Source organism: Cloeon dipterum, chromosome 2 (assembly GCF_949628265.1).
Source record: "Cloeon dipterum chromosome 2, ieCloDipt1.1, whole genome shotgun sequence".
NCBI lineage: Eukaryota > Metazoa > Arthropoda > Insecta > Ephemeroptera > Baetidae > Cloeon > Cloeon dipterum.
The window spans coordinates 24,752,441-24,772,509 of NC_088787.1; the positions used below are offsets into that span (position 1 = coordinate 24,752,441).

At 38.4% G+C, this 20,069-nt stretch overlaps 2 protein-coding genes and 1 long non-coding RNA gene across 3 annotated transcripts; 2 read left to right on the plus strand and 1 right to left on the minus strand.

The window, feature by feature from the left end:
* The first annotated feature begins 54 nt into the window (after window positions 1-54).
* On the plus strand, window positions 55-1,837 carry LOC135937943 (V-type proton ATPase 16 kDa proteolipid subunit c). Its single transcript, XM_065481310.1, has 3 exons — window positions 55-274; window positions 742-934; window positions 1,339-1,837. The coding sequence occupies exons 1-3, from the start codon at window positions 196-198 to the stop codon at window positions 1,541-1,543; spliced, it is 477 nt and encodes a 158-aa protein (XP_065337382.1). The 5' UTR covers window positions 55-195; the 3' UTR covers window positions 1,544-1,837.
* A 5,644-nt stretch (window positions 1,838-7,481) lies between these two features.
* On the minus strand, window positions 7,482-18,699 carry Trap1 (TNF receptor associated protein 1). The gene is made up of 16 exons (XM_065478888.1): window positions 18,548-18,699; window positions 18,137-18,244; window positions 16,402-16,481; window positions 15,093-15,251; window positions 14,964-15,035; window positions 14,523-14,692; window positions 14,352-14,461; window positions 13,949-14,185; window positions 13,778-13,891; window positions 13,655-13,724; window positions 13,445-13,592; window positions 13,226-13,353; window positions 12,980-13,167; window positions 12,419-12,650; window positions 8,155-8,227; window positions 7,482-7,704 (listed from the first exon to the last, which is right to left on the minus strand). The coding sequence occupies exons 1-16, from the start codon at window positions 18,666-18,668 to the stop codon at window positions 7,603-7,605; spliced, it is 2,112 nt and encodes a 703-aa protein (XP_065334960.1). The 5' UTR covers window positions 18,669-18,699; the 3' UTR covers window positions 7,482-7,602.
* On the plus strand, window positions 10,795-11,820 carry LOC135936169 (uncharacterized). The gene is made up of 2 exons (XR_010574290.1): window positions 10,795-11,240; window positions 11,661-11,820. It is a non-coding gene; the product is annotated as an uncharacterized LOC135936169 (long non-coding RNA).
* Window positions 18,700-20,069: the final 1,370 nt, after the last annotated feature.

The window sequence follows — 20,069 nt, forward strand, 5'->3', positions numbered from 1 at the left end:
CGGCCAATGATAGGGCGTGACGCAGTACTGATATAGAAAATTTTCCTTCCATCACATGACCCACTGCAGGTTTAAGCCATTACTTCTTTGAGAGTCAGCCTGTGTCGAGTTTTAGTCGCCCGATAGACCGAGTGTGCTGTCATAGTCTTATATTTGCCCCTGTAAATACTCTACGACAAACACACTTCTTTCAAAATGGTCTTACCCGAGGACACCCCGATCTACGGACCCTTCTTCGGCGTGATGGGCGCCGCGTCGGCGATCATCTTCAGTTGTGAGTATCCGCCGAGGGCACGGAATATCGATCCCGCAAGCTACAGTATGGTGGCCTGCATTCGGCCCCAGAGGCCCAATTTCCCGGAAAGGTTCTCAAGGGTCGACGTGGCCGTGTGCATTGGGGCCGACCGCGTTACACTGCCGGGCCGAATGGGCCCGTGCCGCCCCCGCACGCCCCCGGCTCCCACCCCTCAGCAGCCGGAGCGGAAAAGTGCATTATTGATCAGCTCGGACGGTGACTTTTCCCGTTCCCGCCGCCGAGCCGGCCCAACGTGGGCCCTTCGCGGGGTTTTTGCAACGCCGACAGAATGACTCATTGTCAGCTGCGCGTAATTACCGAGCCGGGAAATCACCGGGATTGGGCAACATCTGACCATATTTCCCGAAAATCTCGTGACCGTGAGTCACGGAGAGATGGGCGTGCCAGATGGTACTGTTCCTGACGCAAAAATCCCTTTGTTTCAGCCCTGGGCGCAGCCTACGGAACCGCCAAATCTGGCACCGGCATCTCTGCGATGTCGGTGATGCGGCCTGAGCTGATCATGAAGTCCATCATCCCCGTGGTCATGGCCGGTATCATTGCCATCTACGGCCTTGTCGTCGCTGTGCTCATTGCTGGTGCCCTCGACGAGCCCAAGAACAATTACACCCTTTACAAGTGAGTATCGAGGCCGAAAGGGCCCCTGTACAGCCCTTTAGGGTTCCATATGGTGGTCGGTTTGTGGGTGATTTTCATGCCCGCTTAGAACAAGCTGTTGATAAAAACTAAGTACCGCTAAGAGCCAAACAAGTCTAAAGTAAAAACAATCAATTAAAAGCCCAAGGCCCATTTTCGAAGTCAAAAGTCCTTTGAGTAAACAATATTTTTAATTTCCCTTTGGCACTATTCATTAATTCTCCTAAACTCGTCCCTTCCTAAAACCTGTTTTCTCGCCCTCACCCGGAGTCCCTTAAAATTATCCCTGAAAGTCCCAGGGACTTTTGCGTCTGGCGCCGACCACGTGACCCATGTGCGCGTAATCTGTTATCTTATCAGCGGCTAATCGGCGCATTACTCGGCAGGGGCTTTGTGCACTTGGGAGCTGGACTGGCCGTGGGCTTCAGCGGCTTGGCGGCCGGCTTTGCGATCGGCATCGTCGGTGACGCGGGCGTCAGAGGCACGGCTCAGCAGCCGCGCCTCTTCGTCGGCATGATCCTCATCCTGATTTTCGCTGAGGTGCTGGGTCTCTACGGCCTGATCGTCGCCATCTACCTGTACACCAAATAAACCTCGCGACAGAGAACAAACTCTAAGAAGAAAAAAACAAAACAAACAAAACAACATACACAACACACTCACACACATACAATCCGACTAACAAACCAGCAGCAAGTCGATTTTGATTGTTCCACACCCTTCTTGTCCGCATACCGGAAATTTTTTTGTTGAAATCGAGACCAATTATTATTCGACTCTATTTCTGTTTGTATTTATTTTCTGTGTTAGAGAAAGCATGTAGCACAAGAAGCAAGTGTCTGTACATAATTCCATAAATATAATTACTATACACAATAAGTTGAACTGTGAAATCTTTCTTTTCGCTCAGTTTTGGTGCTGAAGTATTGATTACTCCTCGCTGAGAAGATTCCAAAACGGACATATCGGGCCCAGATTTGATTTTATATCTCCCACCTTTCTTTGTTCTTGAGTCACGTGTGTATCTCTATATATTATATATTCATATATTTCTATGGGTATGTTATACATGCGTATATAATATATACATGTACAGATCGGCAACGTCCTAGATTCGAAATTGGGGCTCGAGTTTTCCGAGCCCAGCAGCCCCGAAGAATAATAATTCTTGTTGTTCCCTTGTTGAAAGTGAACGAGTCGGATATGTTAACGAACAAAACAATAGATTACGAAACTGCTTAGGGGAGTTGTTGCATCGTTCTTGAGGTTTGATTGCGCGTGAACAGAGCGTGAATGCTGTTGTTGAAAATTTGATTCTTTCATTTTATTTTTTCCGTTCTGACGAGTAGTATTATGCGTGTACATTCCGATTACGTGTAAAAAAGCGAGGGTGGGTGGGTCAATTATTAAGTACTTGTTATAAATGTGCATTGTGTAATCAAAGCTTAACCGAGACATCTTCATTCGAGGTAGAATTCCTTCTCATCTCGTTTCACCATGGGTTTATCCGTGTGGCTGGCAGAGCCGAAACATTTTCGAGAGTTGTAAGAGACAACTGAATAATTCTTACTCGCGGTAGCTACTACTACTTCTAATTATATTCGACCGGGAGGTGTTGACAAAAAGAAAGAAAGAAATTAATACCAGTTAAAAGAACATGTACTCTTAAAACACAATTACCTATCAACATACAAACTGTTATATAACGAATTACGAAACACAATGTATGCGTATTTTAGAATGTCTGTCTGTCTTGTTGTGTGAATGCGGATTCAAAATATGAATAAATATATATGAAACATGTGTCAAAAACTGGCTGCTTTTTAACTTCTCTCAACTCCCTTAATCGGTCGAAATTCTATTCATTAATTTCTATAGCTTTGGTTTCCGCCTTGAAACATTTTTTAAATCTAGTGATTAAATTGAAATAACATTTCCTCGTTGTTCTTTGGTTCGAGCAACAAGAAGCCGTATTTATCCTCTACCTGTTTTTGTAGATATCAAATTAAATAACTGTTATAAAACAGGTATAATTTCCAACGGTTTGGAAATATTATTGCTCCTCCTATATCTCAATAAAAAAGGAAAAATATTTTTTAGTATTTCTACATTATGTAGCGGCTAAATTTTGAAATCACGTCCACTTGTCTCAAGTTTTTCCCATTAAAATTTCAACTGGCGGCGCCGGCGAGATGCTTTTTGCTGCTTGTCAAAGGGTGTTGGAAAAGCGACAGGGAGCATTTCATCCGGCTCGTCTCGCTCTCAGCCCATTGATTTCCTTGGGAGCAGCGCCGCCGGCGTGTGTTTATCGTGCTCTATTGACTTATTAGCGACGAGTTTGAATCTCGGCGATAATGGATAATATGCATGCAGTCAGGTGCCTGCACCTCTCCTAAATTAGGGCCGCGCCATTGGCGAATGAATTCTTTCCGCGCGCGAATTGAACCAAAAAAATGGAAGCAACTTTCACCGAATGTTTGTGCAGATTTATCGATTTTTATTCTAGAATCGACGGGGGAAATTGATAACAGAATTTTATTACGTGGCTTAAAGAGATTGTGGGAAATCAGAGGCTTGACTAATTAATTGATGTCAGACAAGTGAAAAAAAGATAAATCTCCTCTCGGACCTTGACCTACAATTTTAGAAACAGGCAAATTTTGAAATTTAAAACATTTTGATTTTTTTTTTTAAATAAATTCTATTTGAACGCCTGAGGAATCAATTTAAAGATTTCGCTGTGCAGGGGGCGTCGCGAGGGACTCTTTCTGTTCGGCGAAAAGCGCCCTGCGACCACCCCCGCGCGCAACTCGGCCGGCGCAATCAATGTTCTTCGGCTGACGTCACGTTGGATCGATTGCGACGCCGCCGTTCCTGGTGGCGCCGCTCTTGCCGCGGCATCCCAAACCACGTGTATCGTCGCCGATGACCTTTTCGCGTATCATCTCGTTATAACGCCGAAATCGAAGAGGCAGACGAGACACGCGCTGGTCTGAACGTCTGAACAGCAGAGATCGGAAACCTCGCCAAGAAAAGAGACTGGAAAAAATTCTATGAAATATTGTTTAACCTAAATATTCGTGAAGCTTTTCCTAGTGCGATAATATTCTTCATAAACAAATTATTTAAAAAATATATTATGAAGAAACACCTATTTTTATCTGATTATGTTTCTCTGTTGAAAATTGTTTTAAAATTATTGTTAACAGACAAACACTCAAGTGTAAAAAAAATATGGGAATATGCTATACTCTATTTTTTATATGATCTGATGTAGTGAATAAAATAAAAATCATCGCAGGTGACGTAATTCTTCTTTCCAATACACGCAATACTTCTGACAATTGAAGTAAAATTCCGAAAGTCATCTATCACGTGGAGATAAGTGCGGCTCTCTTTCGTATTCAATTCACAGGCGAAAGAGGTGCGGGAGAAACCAAAAAGTTGCTGATTAGCCGCTCTGTCGCCGCTGAGCGTGAAAACGATAAAGGCTGGTGACGCTCCGCAGATAAAAAGCGACCGCATATAATTTATACGTGTATGTGTGTATGTGCGCAGCCAGCCAAATGACCGCACGCACACTTCGCTTTCATTGATTGCTCTGCCAAAAAGAAATTGTTCATTCACTGTTTAGTTTCATTCATCCTTTTCTGCCACCCGAAACTTATGCATGGCAGTAAAAGTGAAGAGTTTCTCAATGAGCAAAGAAAAGAAAACTTTTGGAAATGTTAAGTGTTTTTTTTCTCGACAAACAATATTTTCAAATATGATCATAAAAACGAGTAATTGCTACAGTATTTTTCTCGATTCTTTAATGTCAGAAATTTAATTATAACATTCAATCCGCTGATAGTGGTGCCTACATGTAGAGCACTTGTCCCACAGTAAAATAATTGAGTCAAAATCACATGATTTTTATCATTCATGCATCAAGCTGATGAATAGATTTTAAATCTTTAGCTGAATCACGTCATCCTAAAAATTTAATGAACAATTCCATAAAAATCAACAACTCATTTTGTCCCTTTGTGGCTAATAATAAATCCGTGGCAAGCGTGAAAGCTCATTAAAATAATTCAGTTTTTGATTTTCGGCCCTCCACGCTATCAATCAGCAGCCAATTTGTGTTTATTTTACAATCACCAAAAACACGGTATTACGAGCACCGTTAATTCGCAATTAGCCACTTAGCAAACTCAGTATTTTTATTTTACGAGCGAACACACCTGCGTCGAGTTAGGCAAGGAAAAGGGCGTGCTCGCGCCACCTGAACCTTTCATTTTTTGCACGCGGCCCACGGAAGTATATAAAACCAAAAAATCAGCTCTCAGCGCCCGTTTGACAATTTAAAACTGTTGCTTCGAACATCTGGGAAAGGTTGAATATTTAAAAGCAAGACCTTTCCTCTGTCGGCGCAGTGTCGGCAAAGGAGGAAAACGCAGAGCAGAAATCTAGAGTATTTTATGCGGGCAACTTGCACGCGCTCAAGAATTTCGCCCCCGGGCTAAAAGAGAAACTGTTTTCACGTTTTGCAGCACGGCGTGAGTGCGCTCACAGTTTCTGTCAGCACAGCACCGACTGAGATACTTTCATTCGCGCTGCTACAGCAAATCTGCAAAACGATTAATTTAGAAACTTAAATGAATGCCTTCAAAACAGCGGATGAATGAGCCAAAAAATATTGGAAAAAAACTTAACCATATTAATCCTGGGAAAGCGGTTGATTTTTTTTTTTTGCTTTTTACCCCTGTCCGAGGACCGGGAAGGGCGCGCACTGCACTAGCACGAATACTGAAACTCGGGTTCCAATAACACCGCGAACGAATATCGTGCTATAGAAATTCAAAATATTTATTTAATTTTGGGAAAAAGGAAAACATGTAGGGTGACTTTTACTTTAAAAACGATTTTATAATGGCTTATTTCTCCCACAAGCGAAGAAATAGGCATAATATATTTAATTTTTCAAGCTTATTAGTTGTTTTCAAATAATAATTAAATTAACCATTTCCCCTGGAATTTCCCAGAGTATGATAATTATATTCGAGAATATTTATCCTTTTTCATTAAACCTCACAGTAAAAGTTTCACTTGAGATGAACTAACGAAATACATAAATATTCAAGTGCATTATTATTATGAGATGAGAAATGGCGCTGTTCTTTTGTTATCCATTGAGCTCGTACTCATTTGGCCCAGTTTACGATCAACTGCTTTGCTCCGCGCTCTGACGCAACAGTGCATGTGACTGTCTCGCTCTCACGGCGACAAATTTTACTTGATTTATTCCAATGCACTCACTTCGGGCAATATTAAAAAAATTCAACCATCAAAACTGAAAGCTTTCACTGCTTACGGTAAAATTTTTTATTTCGTTTATTTTTTTAGTTTTTCCAACGCCCTGTTTGACAAGGAGGATCTCCAGTTTTTTTTTATTTACTGCGTGAGCGAATTATTTGTTTGCTGGCTCGGGGACAGAAATAATCGCGCACCTCCCATTGAGGAAACAAGCGAGTACAATTTTCCACGTGGGCATTTGCCTGTATTTTTCGCCTGCTCTAGCCTACATAATTATCACTCGGCAGGCGCCCAACGGATTTATAAAGGATAAGTGTTAATCACGAGACTGAAAGCAACGCGCCTTCGGACATAATTTACCAAAGCGACGATAGCGCGCAACTGCAAGCGCCACAAGCGAGCGTATTTCGCGATGAACATGTGCAGCAAAATATCTTTCGTGTAAATCAGGCCAACAACTGTGGGAAAGCAATACATAATGATTTTGAAAACGTCGTGTTTGTTGTTTTTTAATCTTTTGTCTTGGCGGGCCAAATGAAACCTTTTCGCCAAATTTAATGTTGAGATGGTTAGCTAAAATCCCACTCTTTAGGGCAACAAGAGATTTTTTCCTCGTTAGACGTGTGAATCCAATAAATAGTCTTTGAAAATTATAAATGCTTCATAATGCGGAGTGAACACTTTGTTATGCCTCACTTCCTTTGAGGTGGCGATAACAGAAACGTGTTGGCGAATCAGAAATATATGCAGAGCGAAAAATGAGTGACGTCAAAATACATATGTATATATGATGTGTGATGTTAGAATAATTGGAAGTGTAAGATAAAGAATAATATTATTAATAATAGAAAAAATCGGGCTTGTCCTCGTTGTGTTATTAAACAAGTTAAAATTTTATTTCATCTAGACTAGGTTTAAGCCACTCCTTAATAAGCCCTAGTTATGAGAAGAGGCAGTGACAACTTCCTCGAGTGAAGAATAAGTTTTAATAACAATTTTATCTAGAACAAAGATCATTTCCCCCTCTTGAAACCAATAATAATGTGGTTAAAATAAGAAACAGCTTAAATATATGAAGGTCATATAAAAGTTCAAAACAGCGCAAAATTCAGGCGATTATATCGGTTCACAAATAATTGTTCCCCGTATATTAAAGACTAAGTTTGAGTATTTTCTACACTAAAGCTTTAAATATTTTTAGAGGCGTATATCGAAAAATACATATATAGTGTAAAGTAATATTGTTTCAGTCTCGTTTTATTTTCTCTAATAACGTTAACATGTTGGATTTCGAATATATAGTACTCACGCCATCAAATGCAATATGTATGTAAAAAGTAAATTTGAAAATTTTAATGCTTTTCCAGCGCCAACGTTAGAAGATCATTCATGTTGGTCACAACCGTGCGTGGATCTTCAACCAAACCAGCGGCAACCATGGCATTTGAGAAGAGCTGAAATCAAAGTTTACCAAATCAGTAATCAAGAAGTTGCCAGAAATATTATTGGTTGGTTGCTTCCTGAAGCTGTGTACAAAGCCAAATTCAATATTTGCTGCGGTTAAACCGACGTCGCAAATAACTGGATAAATATTTACTTAGGGAAAATTTTCTACAAAGTAATTAAAAATACTAAGAAAATTAAGTTGTGAAACGGAATGCCATTGAGACAACTTCCTACAAAATAACATCTTATTTATTGATTTACTTCATAATATTTATGGAGAATCATCTCAGATTTTTTATAGTATTCAATATAAAAAGTAATTTCAATTTCTAAGAAAAATAACCAGGCTATTTACAGGAATAAACTTGATTTTGAATGTCAACCACAGTTAAGCGTTCATTCATTTTAAAGATAAACATATTTGTATAATAAAAGACTCATAAAAGGAAAATGATTACCTGCTGTGTAACAAGTTCCGCCAATTTTGGATTGCTGTCAGCCAGTGAATTCAATTTCTTGATAATGGGATGCCTGAAGATAAAATGATCATTTAGAAAGTACATCCCTTTTGTTCAATCACTTAAAATGAAAAACTCGTTCCTATATTTTAATAGTACAATTTAAGTATCAAGTACAAGCGGAAGATGCTGGAACCCATGTCCCTCTGTACAACCATTCCAAAATTCAAATTTTGTGACAAGTCCAAGTCAAGTATTTCAGAGGCACGCGCTTCACATCATTTCTTAAAACTGTTCCCCACACTAATAAGTAATAAGCGTCATCGGCCGGCAGCTGTGGTGCGCTAATTAATTGCGGCGCGTAATTTATTTATCAAATGCCGGTTGGCTGGCTGGCAAAGGGGTGGCAATTTATCAGCGCTGATAATCTTCTCTGCACCGCGCGCACCGTGAATAATGAGAGGGGCGGGTCGCTGCGTAAAGGATACCCTGGCACACCCTTGACCACACAAGGAGTACATAAATCCCCCAAGCAAAACCCCGCATGGCAATTTTGCTCGCCTTCACACATTTCGGCAAAACTCTTTCGGCAAAGACAACCCCAATTATTGTTGTCTGGCAAGGCCCAAACACCGGGTTTTCATTAGAGCATTACGAAGTTTTAGAGTTGCACTGAGGGATAATAATAAATTTCAAGATGTTAGACCAATAATGCGAAGAAAATCATACCTATTAGCAGCAAGCACCAAAAGTAAAATTTATTTGAAGAAAAACCCATGATCCGAAATTTTAACGTGGGACGTGATATTTCAATTTATGATTTTAAAATTTTTTACAATATACTGTTGAAAAAACGGATAACATTATGTTCCGTCAAAGGTGAGAATTTTTCTAATTGCATGTGAGATCAGGAACGGAGGGAGAGAGGGACAATCACAAAATTATTTACTTGCACATTTTTTTCGCCATCTGAAAGTAAAATATAAAATTATCCAACTCCAACCAATGAATTATTTTCCATTTTAAACAACGCACATTGCTTTTAAAATCATTCTTGACAGTTCCGAAGAGTCCCGCGCGACCGGATAAAATTTGAATATCAGCTACATAGTTTTCTAACGATCTCAAAAAATAAATTTTTGCATTTTTTCCCGAAGTTTTTTTATTTTAAAAAATAAAGGAGAAACCTTAGAGATGGCCAGATGCGCGTTCCACCAAATATCCAAGATAACGCCAAAAAGTAGGATACATACTTTGATCAATCATTTACTCTCTGCGCAAGCAGTGTTTTCTCTTATCCAATCAGCGTGTAATTTCATGAATGCAAATTACATAAAAAATTTGTCGAAACCTCATTTATTTATCACATTTTCGTTAGCCAGTTTTAAAGCGCCGTAGCCCAGCCGACGCCATACCTGCGCGTCACGCGAATCTGTCCATCGGTGGCAAAGAACCCCTTCAGGCACTAAGAGAGGAATTGTGAGTAGGGATAGTGATTGATTGTTGCGCGCCCCACTCCCATTTTCTCATCTCTGACTACCCTTACCATTAGCAAATCTCTTTTGTTCTCATCGAGGCATGAGATCATAGCTTGTCGCCGCGACCTGGCTAAAGTAGGGGTGTCTGGTCGCAATTGAAAATACTACTCCATAGAAAAGAGGAACAGTTGGTCTTGAACATATTATCCAGACTACTCCCTTCACGCCAGGGGTTGGCTCAAAGTCTGAGAATGAACGTTTACCTGCTTCTCTGTACTAGTGCATCAAAAGAATAATTGTACCTTTTTTGATGCGTTCTTACACTTGTGGAACAATTGTTGTATTGATTTACAAAGGTAATAGTGAAAATGCCACACTTGAGCGTGAAGGGAATGAAGGGATCAATGATCTCTAATTGTGATGGTATACATTAAAAAATATATAACACAATAAAAAACTTGCACAATACCTAGCGGAATTTGTAACAAATTTGTGTGATTTTTGTTACCAACCATAACTACCCGCATAAAAAAATATAACCCAGGAATATCCGGAATAATCTTAGATTAATCAAAATTTACCCGAAAAAATTAATCCAAAAAAATGATCCAGGATGAATACTGTATTAATCGAGATTAATCTATGAAGGTTTAAGATCAATCTAGAGATTAATCTAAAAATATATCCTCAGATTATTCTTTGGATCATTCTGAGATTAATCCAAAAAAATAATTTTTGGAATTTTCTTAGAATGAATCTAGATTAACCTTAAAATGTTTTAAAGTTAATCTAGAGATTAAATTACAAGAATATCCCTAGAATAATCCCAAAGGGGAAATTTGAATATAGTTAATAGAATATCCCCAGATTATTCTATGGATCATTCTGAGATGAATTCTCAATATTTTTTTAATGTTCCTAGAATATTCTTTAAAAAACCCCTAAAAGAGAAGAACTTAGATATTTTTCTTACAATTAAAAACATAAAAATAAGTATGAAACATAATTTAATCAAGAAAATGAACTGCCATACTGTTAAATATTTTGAAATCGTTATCACAAAAATTATTTTTTCTCGCAAATATTTTTTAATTAATGCGATGGATTCAATTTTTATATTAAAACCTAACAAATTTTTCATTATCTTAACTCAAAATTATGATGCCTTTATTTTTCAAAGTATCTGCCCAGATTAAAAAGGGTAAACATCATAAATGCGATTGAATAAATTAATTTCTTAACACAAGGAGTCTTAATTAATGCTACCGACAAACGGGCCAATTTGAATAAAAAATCAGAAGGACAAAAAAGGGTTAAAAGGGCGATTTTAGTGTGCGCGTGGTAGCGGCGGCTGCACATGCATGCACGCACTTGCATGGAATGCCTGCTGCCTGCCTCTGTTGTGGAGCGGGGGAGGGGCGACGGGCGGTGGCAGCAGCAAGAGACTTACAAAATCCTGCTTCGCTCTCTTTGTCTAACGCGTCAACGGTCAACCGCCGTTCAAATCGAAGTTATTAACGGACGCAGGACGCCGGACGCCGCCAATAAGGGACATCACGGACGTCCCGCGGACTCGGACGGATGGCCTGGGATCTTACGGTTAACAGGGTAAGTCTCATTTTATAGATTAGCGTCCAAAGAAATAAGAACAGATCGCGCAACTTTCAAATCCAACGGATTTATGGTAAAATTACACTTTTCGCCGCTACTTGTACGGTTTTCGCCACCAATATTTTGATATGGGATCCTCTCCAGTCCCAAATGTTCTTAATTAGAACCCTATAAATAAGTTTGGGTGGCGGAAACTGTAAATCGGTGATGAAAAATATAATTTTTCCATGTAAATCGCGGTCGCTTTTTTTGTACGCTTACGAGAATTTGTATTACACATTCTGATTCAATTGGCTTCGCATGGAAAATGGAAAAATATTTTGCATGAACTTTACATACTTCTACCTTCCATTTTCCAAGCAAAGCTGATTGAAAAAAGCTTTATTTTTTTTTCTACGAGTCGCTCCCTTTTTTTAGCTTCAAGCCGTCCGCAGATGTTTTGCACGACGGGAAAAGATACAATCGTTTAAGTTCTGCAGTTTGGGCTTCAAGATTGGCGGTGCTGGCATCGAATGAGAGAAAATTTTGTACCTGATATGATGAAAAACCAATAAATTTTAAAAATTTAACTAAATAAGTTTGTAATTATTTAAGTAATTCCCAATTAAATCGCAGTTATAACATATTTTGAAATATTCTAGGAACAATCTGAAGTAATTTTAAAAATAACTTAGGGATAATATTTGTCACACTTAATATTGACCTTAAAATAATATTAGATTAACCAAAGAATGTTCCAGGATGATCAAAAAAGAATAATCCTATGTAAAGATTTGATACGCTAAATATGAATCCCAGATCAATCCAAAGATTAATCCATAAGTATATTCTGAGAATGTTCTAGGATCATTCTTTAGAGCTTTTTGAAACAAACCCCGGCAGAATAATCCTGGAACATTCTAAGGATATTCTCTTAAATTAATCTACAGATTAATCCAGTATCACGAAAAACCGTATCATAAGTTCATATATAATTAATTTTTTAGATTAATCCTGGGCGAAATCGGTATATTCTTAGAACATTCTCAGGTGATATTTTTTTATGCGGGTAGCTGCTAGGACTTAATGCCACCTCACTGCCCTCACTGGTTTCAGTTACAACATGATGATGAAAAAGAAGCACGTGATACTAACTTCAAGTAACTCGAATAGATATAAAAAAGAATTTTCCTTACTTTGGATTGATCTCGAATCTAGGCTGCAGGAGAGAAAACCTCGCTTCGTCTGTCAATTGATGAGATTGGGTCCTGACAAAGTGTCTTGCCGCCGCCATTTCCTCCACAGTGACGACACAGGGATGAGTGTCAAGACGCTGAGTGACAGTGATTGTGTGTGCCTTTCCGGCCAGCACAGACTTCATCCACTTCTGCAACTTCTCAGCGGACACTTTTGTCAAACTATCGGGACCTTGGAAGAAAAAAAAATATAAAATAAGTCCAAACTGATTTGACTAGTACACGCAAATTAAAATTTTTTTAAGTTCATCATTTTTTTTTAACCTCGGCTTAGCACCTTTTCTGAAAGCTATTTAACACCACCGAGCGGATAACAACAGGCCAAGGTGGCTGCAGAGGAGCCAGGGCCGAATGTGGTTATATTTTCGCCTCCCCGCACATCAAACCAATCCCCGAAATGCCCAAATATCTCCCATTGCTTAGACACTGCTAGAAATGCCGTAACAACGCGAGCCACTGGTCTGCTTATGAGAAAAAAATCGACCATTCAAAATTATTCACCATAATCTGTGACATCTGTTGACTCTCTGTCCATCCTCATCTCTCTTTCAATGGAAGTGAGATTTTTAGAGTCGAACTGTCGAAGCTGCATCAAAACAAGTTCATCATAAGGTTCATAGCAGAAAAGAACTTCGATGTCTTTCTTTCTGATTGCCTCGTAGTAAGGGGATGCTTCAGCCAAGGCTCGACTATATTGATCAAATATTATATCAATAGAAGCAGAACATGCCAAATAAGAGGGCTAACCTTGGAGCAGCGAGGTAGTAAACATCTCTTTGGTCTTTCTTCATGCGGTTGCAATACTCGGGAAGCGTCACTTTTTCTCCGCTTTTTTGTGTTGATGACTCGAAACGGAGAAGTTTGGATATTTCCTCCTGATATATTTTATTTCAAAACAGTTGATTAATCAAGTGTTTCTTGTGGATGCATCTTGATTCAAATGCGCTTAGACAATTGTATTATTACCTTATCTAATTGTTGTTGGCCAGTGACAATTCCTTCTTTCAAGAAGAGCCCGTAATCTGTGTAGAATTGAGCAAACTGTTCTGGCTCCTTCACCGCCTTTTCTTGCAAAAATCTCAGTATTCTGTTAGTAAGCACCGTCCTTAGCTTCCTAGGAGTTATTTTTTGGTTTAACAACTCTGCATTGCATGCGATCATAAAAAAATGACTTACGTAATCAGGGCGCTGTTTTGCAACAGTTCTCGGCTCAAATTCAAAGGAATATCCTCAGAGTCAACAACTCCTAAAAGATCAATCATATTGGTAGGAATATCAAAGAAAAATAAGCTAGCAAACCTTTCACAAATCGAAGCCATTTCGGAAGAATATTGTCAGTTTTGCTCTTGATTAGCACTTTCTTTGAATAAAGCGCGACTCCCTGATCTCCTTCCCGAGTCAAGTCGAACAGGCCTTTTAATTCAATCATAAATATTTAGAAAGTAAAAATAAAATTTATGGGGCTGTTACCTGGTTTGCCTTCTGGAAAATAAAGGAGGGCTCTGATGTTGATTGGTGCGTCTGTTTTATAATGCAAATTAAACCTAGGCCTGTCACCAGTGTTTCCGACAAATCTATAAAATTCGTCGTGCATTTGTGGTGTCACAGACTTTGGCTCCATGAGCCACAATGGCTGGATGGTGTTTGCCTGAGTGCCATTCACGTAAATTGGACTGCCCACAAAGTTGCTGTACTTCTTGATAACACCTAAAAATTAAAATGGCAACTAGAGTTGAATATTGAAAGGTTTTCGGTTGTTTCAAGGAAGTCAACTCAATGCGTTATTTCTCAAGAAAATCTTTTCTGCCATCAGCAAACATAGCAAAATATTTCAGTAAAGGAAAAAACTGATAACATGATAATTTTACCCTACCAAGAATAGAATCTTCATCGCTGAATTCCCTACTTTCCATTTTCAAATGAAGCACAATTTTAGTGCCTGTCTCCACGCTGTCCAAAGGCTGAACTTCGTAGGTACCAGTCCTTAAACATTGAAACTCGTTTTAGAAATTATCAAACTACACAGTGGGCGGGGAAAATTTACCCATCAGATGACCATTTGTAACCCTGGGCATCCGGACTGTTTGCTGATTTTGTAAACACCTCTACTTTGTCAGCGACCATGAAGCTCGAGTAGAAACCGACACCAAATTGACCAATGATAGCAGAGTCCTGGGCGCCGGTCGACTTTTCTTTCATCTGCTCAATGAATGCCTGGAAAATGTTTTTTAAGTTTGCATTCTTGTTTAATGGCCACGTTAATTTAATTTAAAACGTAGACTACCCAAAATGTACCTGAATCAGGGTCATCTATTATGAAAGCAGCTTTTCTTATGAACTGGGGTGGTCCATTCATTTAAAAAGGAGAGAATTTAACCCCCCGCAGCAGTTACCAAATAGAGGGGACATAGCAAGCAAAGAAACGTGACAAACACTATCCAGAGTTTCGCATAACAGGATAATAAAAAATTGAGGAAAGCTTTACCTTTGAGCCAGATCTGGCAATTGTGCCCAGGTTTTGAATCAACTCCTCTTTGGTCATCCCAATTCCAGAATCCTAAGACGATGTTTTAATTACTGCTGAGCTGGATATCATACATATAAGCTATTAAACCTGAATTGTGAATGTTCTATTCTGCTTGTCAGTCTCAATTTTGATCTCTAGCGCTGTCTGATGCTCAGATGCAGCGCCGGCCTGTTGCGCTGAAAGCCTTTCGTAGCGTAGTTTTTCCAATGCATCACTCGCATTTGAAATCAATTCACGAATAAAAACCTGCAAGACAAATATCATTCAAATAAATCTGTGAAAAAATTAAAATGTTAAATGGTATCGCTATTAATTTAAATTTCAATAAAAAAATCGCAATTGAAGGCTTTAACGGTAATAGCCGAATCTTTTCTTTTTGTTAGAACTGATTTACTTTAACGCACTTGCAAGGTGTGAAAACGCGCGCATATTTCCTGGTGCCTCAAATTTTGGGCCAATCGATTGCGTAGCGCAAACCATGAAAATAAAGCAGCAAGACAGCTCATATAATCAAGAAAGCAGATTTAATCTCGGGAAAGTGCAATCAGCAAGAGGGCAAATTAAATTAGGTTAACGCTAGCAAAATTCGGCATGATTTTTCCGGAAAATTCTCCGCAGAATTATTAACCTATTTTACGGTATTACAAAATTCACAATGCTTTTAGTATGATTAATTTCAAGGGGGAAACTGATTAAAGCTCCCTAAATGTGTAAGATGAAATTTATTTTCTCATTCGTTCAGTGCGTTGCTGCAACTAGTAATACGCATCAATATTATTTAGCTGTTGAAGAAAAGCTGAGAAGATGAAAAAAATCATATATACGAAATTTAAATAATAATAGTTAATTTGTTTATAGCACAATGTTTTAGGCTCTTGAATATTTTAATGACCAAAACATGGAAGCTGCACATCAGAAAGAACATTATATTAAGTATATTATAAGCAAATTGGTTTAAATGCATCAAAATTTTCAAAAACTGCACACAACTGAATGAGTTTCAAAACACTAGTTTCCCCTTTTATGCAGCTTTTGAAGAGCATCATTAACAAAGAATGCACTGCAAATATTTTTGAATGCTAGATATCCAATGAAAACCGTATGGAAATAATTAGAAAAATAATCACTTACAAAAGGGTAAAAATGAAAGTTTTGCTGGACGAAAGATCCAAAATATTCTGATCAAATTAATTCAATACACAATAAATAGGACTCGTCCGACAAGCGGCGCGCGCGTCCCGCGATTGGGTATGCCATGAGGTATTATATCCTCGATCGATATTTTCGTTTTTGCGTCAGCCGCGGCAGCCCCCTACGCCCACGCGAAAAGTCACGATAGGAGAATACTGCACAGTGAGGCACAGCATGAAGGAACAGGAAATATAATTGAAATTACCTCTTTGTCGGAGTATAGAGACTTTGCAACTATGTCCAGTAGCATACGCGTTTCGGCTTGAAACTCGAGCTTGTCTATACCTAAAATCACACAAAAGGTAAAAATAACTAACAATAAGAGCACAACTAGAAAACTTATAAAAAAGGGCAAAAGTTTTTTTACGCTCACAAAGAAACCCTAGGAACCTCATCGGATTGGCGTAACCTGTTTTTTTGTTAACAAATTCTGTGGTAGAAAATTTTCAATTCGATAACATAAGCTTTAAATAAACATTTAATGATGCAATCATGTTCAACACACGGGCAATTTGGATTGTACACAGTATTTAATTAGATCAATGGGTTATTTTTGAAGAGTCAACCGCCTTATATAATTTTATAGCTGCGGCCATATTTTGGGCCGGCAGCTGAATGTTTTTGGCTAGCAAAATTTTAAAAGGGAACATTTGCCCGATCTAGAAAGTTTCACTTCTTCCACGTTTACCGGTGGCTGGCGCAGCAGCTATCAAGCACGGTTGTTCACACGACCTAAAATTAATCGGCTGGCTGAGGCCGCTAGTAATTTTTTACACACCGGGAATCCAAATTTTTTCACAAAGAGTTTTATCTTGGCTTTAAAACACTTACTGCACTTTATTGCAAGTAAAAAATGCTATTTTACAATAAATCAAGAAAGTTGTTTGCAGGTTGGTGTGCTTGACGTAAGCTAATTCATCCAGTAAATACTTTCAGCCTAGCACGCAAAAACACAATATAAGCTAAAGCCAAACAGACAATAGAAAAGGGAAAAAATGTAGCTCAGTATAAGAGGACCTGAATTCAGTATGAGGACGCTCCATCCTACGTAAAATCGGTCTCGGTTCAGCTCAGTTCAAGGGACGAACAACAAAAGGTCCAAGGACAAGGGAAGCCAAGACGAAACAAGGGGAGAGCAACACAATGCATGAGTCCTTTGAAGGGTAGTGGGAGGAATTAAAACATTTCAGGTATAAGTTATTGCTGCAGTTACCCACTGTCGGAGATGGCAAACACGTGGTTATTGGTTATTTAAGCGACTCAAAATTCTCAACTCGCCAATCAGCTAGTTTCAGCGGCTTTAGAGACTAATTATTTCAATATCAATCTATGATCTCGGTGTTGGGAGGCCGTTCCAAATAATGAGGATTTATCATTTTACCGTTTCTTTTTGGATGCGAGGATATAAACAGTTAATAAGTTACCCTGATGATCTGCAAATGACACAATTTTGAGTGTAAATCGAAAAGTGGTTTATAGTCAGTAATTATAAGCAAACACTTCTTTCTCTGAATAGCTGCAGTCAAAGAAACAAAAAATTTACTAAACGCTTTAAATGAAATTGTGAATCTGCCTGTGTACGTGTTGCGGGATACCACTCTTTTACTTTAAAAACACTCCCTACGGCCCAACCTATGTTCTACATTAGCCATATCGACAACCTTTGGCAAGTTGACCAATAAATTAACTAAATTAACTTAACAAATTTACAAATGAAAAGATGACTGTGATAAATATGTAGTGAAAAAACTTGGGGAAAATGTTCATGAAATTAAATGCTCGGTTTATGAATCATGAACAATAAACGCAAATTCTACTGTGCTTTCTGCACTATCCAAAAGACTATGTATATTACTATACATAGAACTTACGACAAACGCATCAAAATAAAATTAACCACCATGATTATTGTGCTAGTTGATGTCCGCTTTTTTAATTACCTGGCGAAGCAGACTGCACTGGTTCTTGTTTTGTACTGAATAGACGGCATGTTCCCAGTTGTACCGACTTGCTTCCTTTCATAAATAATGACGACGTGCATTTGACGTCTGAAACAATGTAACAAAATTGTGATTACATACATTATGTATCATAGTAGATCAAGCAGGATTTATGAGGCGAATTCCATTTTTTCTTCGAAGCACTCAACATTTCCATTGAAATAATTGAGTGCATAAATATCTTGGTGCAGAAAGCTTAAATTCTATTTCAAAAACCATATTTTCAAACAACTAAATTCAAAATAAGATAAAAATAAATCATTGATGAAATTTGCACGATTAAGCTCGTGGCTGTTTGCATGCACCATTAACCGCTTCTGCACGGCGAATTGCTAAGAATAGCATGCCAACCTGTGGTGAGACTCGCCCTGAAAGAGTTGACAAGAGTGGCATTAGCTTGTCCCTTGCGCGCTGCAAGGAAAACGCGAGCGCAGGGCCGAAAAGCAGCACCGGAGCGGACAAGGGCAGCCATTTTTAGTTCACAACTCACAACACGTGAAGCCGGGCTAAATCTATCGGTTGTTGGATTCTGCTCAGTGAAACTACCGCGAGAGCAAAGCAAGAGCGGGAAAAATGAAAAATAATGAGAAAATAACACCTCGACAAAAGCGATTTAGCCCGCTTAGAATGCCCCTTTATGTCTATTGCGTTCTTCAATCAAAATAAACAGGAAAAATGAAGCCTCAAGTGCGGTCGTATCAGTCGCAGGGACTTTTTCGGAAATTTTGGTGGTAATTTTATTGTTTCTGGTCTAATCTATTCTAACTTATTATTGTTAAAGTGGAAAGTGGATTTGATACAGGACAACAATTATGGATAATTAAGTGGCTGCCCAACATCGCTGGCATGAACCAGACCTCTGCAATTACTTGAATTGTTGGATGAGATAACCAAATTTGAAACAATTAAAAATGGACCTTGCTATATGTAGTAAAAATTCAAATTTTCTTGGCAGTCTTTTTTCCTCTCGTCAAGATCTATACAACAATGTATGCCACTTTTTGGGGAAACTCTTTGTTTTTAAATAAAGTCAGTTTTCAAGTAGGGAGACAGTCCTTAATCATTTGAAGAGCATGCTAACTTAGCAGCCACTTTTAAAATAAAATACAGTGCTATACATTAGGTCAATTTTGGCTTCAACTGCTGAATCCTAAGGGAGTTCATGCATTAATTGGAGACAAGGGTTATGCATAATGCAAGCTTTTGCAGTATCAATCCTCTTTAAGTGAAAAACATGTTATCGTCTGCATAGATATTTCAATCGTATTATTGCTTTGCAAATAATTAAAGTATTATTATTATTGTCCTTGTGTTAATTTTTATTTTCAATTTTCGGTTGAAATTTATTTTAACTTTGAAATTTTAACAAAAGGCACACTAAAAGACGGCTTTAAGTTACCAAATTTTTTGTCTATCTTTGAACATTAACCATGAAAATGTTTCAAAAATTTATAGATTTTCAAGATGTTATTCAAATGACGTAGCTCTTATTTGGACAAATTAGGAAAAATAAAAAAAAACTTTTGAGGACACGTCGAGTTAAAATGTATTTACACATAAGAAACAAGAAAGAATAAACAATATAGCATTCAGAGAATTTGAATGTTGTTCTTTTAGCGATTGAAGTATTTTTGTAGAGAAATCATAAAAAGGTAAAAACACCCCCCCGAAATCACGTCTTGAAAAATTTACTAGTTCAGGAAAAACACTAACAAGGGAACCCTGAGTATGTTCCGCCCGGTGAATGGGAATATACTCGCCGCCAATTTTTAGTATTAAGTGCAGTAAGAGACGAGCAACAATTAAAATTCTTCTATCTAGCATAGTTTACGAATAAGAAAGCTGCAAAGATTTTCCAAGTGTCCACGTGGAA